Source organism: Tenebrio molitor, chromosome 8, assembly GCF_963966145.1.
Source record: "Tenebrio molitor chromosome 8, icTenMoli1.1, whole genome shotgun sequence".
NCBI classification, from domain to species: domain Eukaryota; kingdom Metazoa; phylum Arthropoda; class Insecta; order Coleoptera; family Tenebrionidae; genus Tenebrio; species Tenebrio molitor.
Window position 1 is genome coordinate 15,801,917 of NC_091053.1, and position 10,061 is coordinate 15,811,977.

At 34.4% G+C, this 10,061-nt stretch overlaps 1 protein-coding gene across 1 annotated transcript in view; it reads right to left on the reverse strand.

The window, feature by feature from the left end:
• LOC138136464 (xaa-Pro aminopeptidase ApepP-like) overlaps positions 1-1,145 on the reverse strand; it is a 47,478-nt gene extending 46,333 nt beyond the window's left edge. The window contains exon 1 of the mRNA XM_069055656.1: positions 936-1,145. Within this exon, the coding sequence (XP_068911757.1) occupies positions 936-984 (49 nt within the window). The 5' untranslated portion in view covers positions 985-1,145. The remainder of the gene's footprint in view (positions 1-935) is intronic.
• Positions 1,146-10,061: the final 8,916 nt, after the last annotated feature.

Here is a 10,061-nt window from a genome sequence, read left to right on the forward strand (position 1 = left end):
TTTGCACCACAATCACTTTGCAAATTAGAAAGAGTTTTTGAAATTTTAGAAAATTTGACACGTTTGCAATTATGAAAAATCTTATTTGAGGAAGTTGTTTAATTGTCAAGATACGAGGATAATTTGCAAAGCTGACAAAATTTTCAACAAAAAAATGTTTTTGACAAATTTTGTTGGCCAAAAGAAAAAAATCTTTAAAATTGAAAATAATTTCTCTAAATTAATGTTTTTTAAATTTAAAAGTGCAGCTTAAACGATTAAAAAAATAAAATTTTTGTTTTGATGCATTTAGTTCAAAATTTAAACAATCACCCTGTATACAATTATATTGCGCGAACGCAGACCCCAGGTAAATGTTATTTGTTAATTATAAACTAATAAAAAATGTCTAAACAGACGCAGATAAGGCGTATCGACCTCTCAGAGGTGAATTAAAAATTCAACATGGCCGTCAAGTGTCCATCTTGAATTCACATAAAAAAAAAATATATTTTTTTCGACACAAAAACACGTCAAAATTTACGTAATGCAGACACTTTTTGTACCGTGACTGCACTTTTTTATCATCACACCAGTTATCATCGTCTTACGCTCTGTGCTAATATTATGTCGAGTAAACTGAAAATAAACTTCGAGTCTAATTTTAACCGCACGAACCTAGCGTAGAGTGGAGCAATTTCGCCAAAATACAGCAAACAAAGTTCAGCCGAAGTGACAACAACTTCATTTTTTGATAATCGTGTCATTTTCGCAGAGTTGGCTCCGTCACAAATGTACGAAAATAACCGTGACCAATCCGAAAAACTAGTCCATCCGAATCAATCAAAGACGTACGTTTGCGATTCCTAGGACAGTAGCCCTCCTGTTGCTTCTTTTACTCTTTCACAAATCACGCCTTCGAGAACTCGTTCGTTTTCTTTTAATTGTCCACTCACCCAGCAGAATGGCAGCTGATGCCGCCGCCGCCGCCTCCAGTCCAGTCATAGTGCCAACGGGAACGTAGTTATTATTATGACAATTATTGACACTTAATCTTCAGGTCCTTCCAACATTACACAGTGTACCGTGCGAGCAGTTTTTTCATTTGGCCATGCATAATATTCGCGATCGCGAGTTACGTTCCACTGTTATAAATACGCGCCCAATATTTGAGCGTGGCGGCGTGGCGGTGGGACGCATGCGTCGGAACGGGAGCGTCGCGTCGAGTGGGCGTCCGTCAGAAACATTAAACATATGACGGTGGCCATGTGCTCGGTCGCCGGTTAAATTTGGGCGGGGTACCATGGCGTGGTGGTGAGCCGCCGGACGGGAAATTAAATTTCTCTGGGGTTTTTCGACGATACCACGGCGTATCACTGAGTCACTGAGTTTGGGAAGCTCAGAAATAATGAATTCCATGCAGTGTTTCATTTTTTATCGCGGTACCATGGCGCGGCGTTGAGCGGGAAGTCTATTCGTTTTGGGAATTTTTTACAAAATCGATGTTTTTAATCGATCACTTCTTCTTTTCAGTATTTAAAAATTAACAGTCACTTATGAAGATACCGTAGCGTATTGATGTTTTTTTTTTACTTGTGGTGTGATTTTTTTGTGGTCAGGGTACCACAGAGTATTGGTAAACCTTGGCGGCTCGTTGGGATGCGCATCAGGGCTCAGAGTTCAAAAGTGCATCACAGTTGGTGGTGTAGAGCTCCCGGTGAATACCATGGTATGTCCTTGAGCCGCGAACGTGTTGCACATCTCAAAATGTATCGTTTTGCAACAGCAAAAGATGATACGAGCGGCGCCCGTCATCAATACTAATTACGGTCGTAATTAGTATGCAAATTTTTCGCAACAAAAGTACCCAATGGAATTACAATCAAGTGGCAACGATGCAAGTCACGATTTTAATTGAAATGGAAATAAAATGCTGGACTGTGTGCACGGCTTACGTTAGATTTAATCGACTTTGCATGATGTTGTAGTTTGTTCGGTTGTAAAAATGTCGAGGAAAATAATTTGAAAAAAAAAATCGGTGGGTACCGTGGTATATCCTTGAGCTGTAAGTTTATAACGCAAGTTCAACAGCTTCAAAAGCAATTCAAATTTTAAACGGGTGCAGTTGTGGACTTTTAAATATCAGTCAAGGTTCTACTTGTCAAAAAATGACAGCAACTTAATTTTTTTTTTAAATAAACAGAAATTCTAGACTGTTAAAAAAAGTACATGTGTTCGGTCAATTAAACGATTTCCTGTTTCTAAAAATAGTGTTTCACTAGACCAACACAAAATAATAATAATAATAAATAAGTATAATAATAGCTTGGATGATATAATAATAATAATAATAATAAGAATTCTTGATCTAGATGCCAGATACACTTCGAATGAAGTATGTATGTACTTTGTAATTACATTAAAAATTTATTATTATTATTAATGACTTTTGGCATATTCGTACTGGCCCACGACCAACATTTTTAAACTTCATTAGAATTTAGACGCCTCGATGGCGTCTCGCTTCTGCTTTTTGCTGTGAAACGTGAAATAAATCAAAAAGTCGAAAACATGTTCATCCAGGATTGTGTTGTAACGAGCGGTGTCAAATCCGGTGCAGATAATTATGACGGATTCGTCCCATTTAAATTTCAAAGTTGCTGCAATTTCCGGACAAATTAAAACAATTAACGTACAATTTCTTTGACTGTTCAATGCGTGTGATAATTTTTGAAGTAGAAAAAATATGGGTAAGTCAAGATGGCCGTTTGAGGCCATATTTGAAAATTCAAGATGGAGGACAAATGTCAATGAAACGACAAGCAACTTATGGGAAGGTTTTCTCCTAAAATGTAGAGCAAAATTGGAGGGGAAAATATTGTTGTATTCTTTCAGAAGAAATTATTATGTATGTATAAAGATAATAGACTTACGTTATTATTATTATTTAACAGACATGTTTTGTTATGATCTGTAGAACGGAAATAAGTAAATTGTGCAGTAACTTTGATTTGGAAAAAATACTGAACATACAGACAAAGCAGTTCATCTGTCAGAAGCCATGTCTAAAAAGATGGCCGACAAGAACGCCTAAAATGTCAAAAAACTTAAAAAGATATATTTTTTTTTCGAAATGTGGATTGAAGTTATTGATAAATATCTTGAAAATAGAAGTTTCAGTTTTTCGTAATTAGTAATTATTAGTTTTTGTTCATTTCGTTTCGCCGAAAATGACACCAATTGTCAGACGAGATGTTGACCTCTCTCACAGCTGCTAACAGCAGACCCGTGGATGATGTTTTAACTGACCGTTAAACACTGCGTGATTAATAAAGTCATCGAATGAACGTCTGTAATTACGATCATTAAGATTTCATGAAGTCACGATGATGAGGTCTCCAGTGCTTCGGATAAAAAACGCCAGTGTCGAAACCGTCTCGACCATCTCGAAATTAATCTGTTACGGTTATGTGCCATGATACAGCTCTACTATTATTAATTCTCAAGTGATTCCATCAATAAATTAAAATAGACCGCATTAAATAGTCGCACTGTAAAATGCTACTTCTGGACCGGCTCTATTTTGGTACAAAACTTGCATAAAAATACATATGCAAATCGGACAAGCAAGACCAGAATTTCACTTTTCTTAAAATTAGAAAGAGGAAAAGTTATTTGGAATGTTTAAATATTTTGACAATAAAACAATTGTATTAGATAAGTACCGTGAGATGGAAAAAAAAAATAGGGTTGGCTGTGACCAATAGTTTCAATTATCAGATGTCAGTCTTAAAAGTTAGGTTAGTGATTTTGAGAACGTTGAAATCTTGATTTTCATAAAGGTGTGAATTATGTGTGACCTGTCGGTTGTAAAAGAATCATGAGGGGCTCCAATCGTATTTACGAACTAGAGTATATGTTCGAAATGTCTGCCTTCAGCTTCCAAACATAATGCTACGCTCTTCGCTTCATGTTTTCAAATGACTTTCGTAAAGTTGGGACATCAATTAAATTGCAGTTATCAGTAATTACTTGCATCAATTCGGGAATTCTGCCAGGCCTGTTTTTGAACACGTTGTTTTCAGGTATGGAAAAACAAAATAATCAAGGCAAGTTGTTGGTAAGTGCGTTGAAAGTCCGGAATGACAGTTACTATTGTAATTAATGCATCCAAATTTGACAAGTATCGACAAACTCGAAAGAACAGTCTCGATAAAAAATCGAAATGGCTCTTGTAGAGACGTGTGAGGGCGCGCCGCGTCTTGTCGCGTAAAAAAATTCATCGATTCTCGCACCGTATCTTGCTAACTTGATATTTTCCCCCCGCTCGTGTGGTGCAATCTGTTTCCGTGAGAAAAAATGATCTGTTTAATGCAGGTCGACGACGTCGACCTCGCCTCCGCTGCAGCTGTGATTAATCTTGTAAAATTTTATAAGCAAATAAGTAGGTAAGCGTATTTATAGGAGTAGTGGATGCGTATGTTCGGTGCCCTATTTATTTATTTTCACTAGATTGTAAAATGTTCCTGCTGGACCAGTTCAATTTGAGCACTTTAATAACCTGGTGAAAAGTGAACGAAATGTGCGAAATTGTAATGAAATTCGTCATTCTTGACCCAAAAATTGTGGAGTACCTGAATTTGGACGAAAACAAATTTTTTTCTACTATTACTGTAGTTATTAAAGTGTGTTTTTTTTTATTAGACAACAGGGTTCATTACCCATGATCCGCTTGAATAATAATTTCAAAACTCACGGCACATATCATAGCAACTAGTGTATGTAGTCCAATCGCAAATTTTAATGCAGTAATATCAAGTATGCAAAGTAATAATTGTAAAACGTTAGTTTCAGTTTGTCTAATAATGAAACGTATTTATCAATTTCTCTTCATATTCGTAGAAAAAGTATAGTATTCTACTCGTGGGTAATGGCTATTACTCACTCAGAAAAATTATGTCACTCGCCTTCGGGTCGTGACACATAATCTTCCTCATGCATGAGTACATAATAGCTATCACTACCGGTTCGTTGAATAATGTATGTACTATGTATTATTATTTGAAATTGGAAGGAATAATAAATTAAATAAATAAAAAATAAACAATATCTAATATCCTGTAGTGTGTAAATTGGTGTAATTAGATGGTTGCCTAAAAAAGGAGCTTTAAGATGTAATTCATAATAAAAACTATTGAAACCAAATAACCTCGCAACAAATGTATTGTTTCAAGGGAAGAAAATGTTGACTATTATTGTTATTATGTTCCAGAGACTTGTTTACTCTTCTTGTTTCGGGGAATAAATAAAAATAAAAGTGTTTATTATTCAGTGTAAACAAAATATTTACGTCTCACTACAGTAAATAGTGTCTGTAATAAAAACTCTACACTTTTGCTTAAAATAACCAAAAAAAGAATTAAGCAAAAATTCGACATTTGAAAAAAATCGTTAAAAAGTCCGTTAAAACGCTGAAAATCTAGGTAGAATTCATAATTTTTGTAACGCTCAGTAGCAGAGCACAAAATTAACTTGTGGAATATATTTCGTAATTTGGTTTTTTAATGTGGTGCAAAAAGAATATTTAAAAAACAAGATTTTTCTGTATATTTATGTAAGAAAAGTCAAATTTTTCGTAACTCGTTATTGACGTTATTGAATGTTACTTTTTCCATAATTGTCACAAAATGATAATCGAAACAGTTGTATAAAATACAAATACGTAACTAGTTAGGTAATGACTGATAACTGAAATAAAAGAAAAAAAATTGCAAACATTGAAAAATAAATCAGAAAAAATGTAAACTGAATCAGAATCTGTAGTGTAGAAGCTTTCAGTATTTTGACACTTGCGAAATATGTCAACAGTATCTTTTCATTAACAATATTAACTTTCCTCTGTTGACACCAATCTGGTAATTTCTTGTACACAAGTTCGTAACATTGCTTTGAGTTTTCGTGTATCAAACCACTCACTGTCAAATTAGCACATTCTTTCATATTTGGGGATTTATTATTTTTCTAATTTGTCATTCAATTTTAAAACCAATGCGCCTTTTTCAATAATTAATCGCTCGTTAAATAGTGACGATGACGTAAGAATGTTTTAAAAAGTGGAATTTTTTTTTACTCCAATTGCATGATACTGTAATTATTAAAGTGTTTTCATCGGATAACAGGATTCATTACCCACGGCCCGTTGAATAATAATTTCAAAACTCACTGCAAATATCATAGCAACTAGTTGCAAATTTGAATGCAATGGTATCAAGTATACAATTTATTTATCAATTTCTCTTCATAGTCGTAGAAAAAGTATGGTATGTATGCTACTCGCGGGTAATGGCTATTACTCACTCGGATAAATTACGTCACTCGCCTTCGGCTCGCGACACAACATCTTCCTCATGCATGAGTAATAGCCATCATTATCGGCTCATTGAATAATGCACTATTAAACGGAATTAAATAAAATTTTGTACCCAATGCGTTATGAACATTACATTGCGAGTCATCAAATAATAAGGCACTTTTGATAACTAATTACGTAAGTAACTATTAGACTATTGCACATTATAAGTTATGTAAGTTGTCTTTTACAACGGGAAGAAACATATTCAAAGGAGACCGCAACCATGTATTTTTCAGTGGAATAATTTTCGTGATGTATAACATTTTTCCTGGAAAATAATTCATAATTTTGCAATTTTGAAAATGTTTTCGACAATCTTAACAAACAAAAATATAATTAAGGTGTTAAAGAACGTTAGGTTTGTTAATCCATGATGAAATTAATAATTATACAGGGTGATTTACGAGGAATAATGAGCCCCATGGAATAGAAAATGCAACCCGCAATTCATCAGGAGAAAAACCCGGACATTTACCGCTTCGATGTCCGGCTTTTTGTTACAATGTATTGTGGGTTGCATTTTCTATTCCATCGGGCTCATTATTCCTCGTAAATCACCCTGTATATGAACAGTTTATTTTTTGAGTTTTGTGATGCAATTGTTTTTAAAAATTTTATTGGCCACCCAATAACATGAAATTACAAATTACACTTACCTAATTTAGAGTATGATACCTCATTGATTATTATCTTTCGACTCCTCCACTTTTTAAAGGATGAAATTTGGGAAGAGAAATAGGTATTTAAAAATATTATTACTAATACCGTGTCAGTTGTTTGAGTTGGCAATAAAAATTCTGGTGACTTTTATGTCATGTTCCAACGAGAAAACCATTTTATTAATAACAGATTACAAAAACCAAAACGTTTAAATTTGAAATGTATGCCAGCTGTCAATGTCAATAAAACAAACCGAAATAGATACAATCGTACAATTCACATAAATTCATATAAATTTTTTTATTACGAACCGAAACAGTTATTGTTGCTCACCCGGTAGATGTTACCATTCAAGAGATTTTTTGTTTATTTATTTCTACAGCTACTCGTTAAATTTGTTGATACCAGCTGTAAACACTTAAGCATTTGAAATAAATGAGACTAAAAAAAAATAACGATTTGGTAAAAGAAAAAAAAAATGGAAAAGTCTAAAAAAAAGTTTAAAATGAGGAGACCTGGTACAGTCAGACTCCATTACTTGATAAGCCGTTAGATCCTGAGAGGATCTCCTCCACTTTTATCTGTAAATACTAAATTTTCTTTTAACCTTGCAATAACCCTTCCTTTTTTTCCCCGTAAACATCATCTAGTTGACAAAGCGCCCTCTATGGGTGGTTTCAGGAACAGTTAGTGGGGCGTCGAACACACGCATCCACCACTCCTTACCTACTTATTTGCTTGATACAGTCAGTGTTGCCAGATTGGGGGTTTTCCCCCCAAAAATGGGGTTTTTTTAGAGAGATGGGGTAAATTTTGGGGGGTATAAATGTTTGGGGTTTTTTTTGGGGGGACAATAATTTTTGGTGGTATTTGTGGGGGTGAGGAACATATTATCAATATTCAAGATAAAAACACTATTTTAAAAAAATGTTTTCAAATTTATTTTCATATGTATCTACGAGCAGAAAATATAACAATTTTAGAACTTTTTTCAGGAATTCCCTAAATTCATAGGTAGGTGAACAGTCGAATGCAAAACGTTTTGGTCGTCAATGTCACTAAAAAATTATGTATTCGTTTATGTCAGAATTTTGTAATTTACACTGTGTAATCAAGCCTTATTGTCATCAAAAAATCAAAAATAATTTAAACGTCAATTAGTATCCTGCGTTCATTTAAATTTATCCTCAAAGTTAAAGTTGAAGACACACTATACGTATTACGGTTCACGGATCAGCTGTTTAAATCTTACGTTTTTACACGAGTGAAGTGATGCGATCACAATCGACTCTTCAACGCCAACTTTGAGGATAAATTTAAATGAACGGACGATAGCATTATGGGCCTGACATCGCAGCGCCAATGTCACAATTAACGTCAAAGTTTGTCAAAAAACGACATTGACGACCAAAATATTTTGCATTTGACTATTGTAGATTTCCAAAACTGCATTCCGGTTACTACCATCAATCTTTTACATTTTTGGGACTTCTGTGCGTGCCTGAAGGGGTATATTCGTTTTTTTCCTGCGTTAAGTATATGTAAGTATTTGATTTTTTTTTTGTTTTTTCAAAAGTTGATGAGTATAATAAATAAATGTTTTATTTATTTGAAATTTTGGGGGTTTTTCTGCAAAATACCATTATTTTTGGGGGATTTCGTGCTTCCAGTTGGGGGATTTTAAAAATATCATCTGGCAACACTGGATACAGTTTTACAAAATTAATCACATCTGCTGAGGCGGCGAGGTCGACGTCATCGACTTCCATTAAACAGATCATTTTTTGTCACAGATTGCACCACGCAAGCGGGAAAAAATATCAAGTTGGCAAGATACGGTGTGAGAACCGTTGTTTTTAGTCAACAAGATGCGGCGCGCTTTCACACGACCCTACAAGAGCCATTTCGACTTTTTTTTTTATCGAGACTGTTCTTTCGAGTTTTTCGATACTTGTCAAATTTGGAACCCAGGGAAGATTTAATTGTTTGTGAGTTGACACCAAAGAGACGGTAAAGCAATCTGCATTGAAGTTGCCATAAAGGTGGTCTTCAGCAAAAAGACGGTTGAAAATTTCACTCGGATGGACCTTGACACGTTTCGATTAAAAGTTCTAAAAATTGAGGAAAGAGGAACTGATAATAAATGTAAATAGGGCGACACGAATCTTGTCGGGAAAAATTCGATAAAATTGTGACAGATATGAAAACAGACAAGTTGTAACTTTCCAAGTGTATACCAGGTGTTCTGGGACAGCTCCAACGTGTACAAATATTTTTGATTTTTCTTTGGGGATACCATGGCGTATAAGTGAGTCGTGAACTGTAAATATCTTCTGATCTGTTTAAATTGCAGATTTCCAAATGTACTCATTTTGTTAAATATTTTGTAGGCTGTATTTATGGAAAAAATTGTTTCAAATTTATTAAAAACCGATTTTTACATTTCTGAAAAAACGTTGCAGTTTTTTTTTCATGCCTTTTTCTGCATTTAATTTGACAATTTTTAACAGTCATCGTTATTTCTTTTTACCTCTTCACTTTTTTAAATTGTATCCTTTAAGAGTCAATGGGGAAAACAACAACTTTGACTGAACAAAACCCTGTTTTCTATCATAATGCTCTTCTTGACAGCAAAATTATCTTCCACGTTTGCTTCCTCGGCTTGAAGAACACTTTCTTATTAACTTTTTTCTAACAAAAAATGTAGATAAGAAACTCAGATCCATGAAATAATGAAAGTATTTTATTATTACATATTTTCCTCTTATTCTTGTCGAGTATGCTGGACCGAATTTAGCGTTTCAACAAAACAGAACGCTAGCACACACTGCACCACATTTAGGACTACAATCAAAGATCAATACTGGCTTTCGCGATCGACAAAAACTCGTACGAAACGTCAGAACTCCGAGTCGATATTGTTTTCCACTCGTGCCAACCTTGTCACATCCTCCATTTTCGAACAAAAGAGAAACGCCGGTGGAATCGTGTCGTCAAATGAATAGACAAG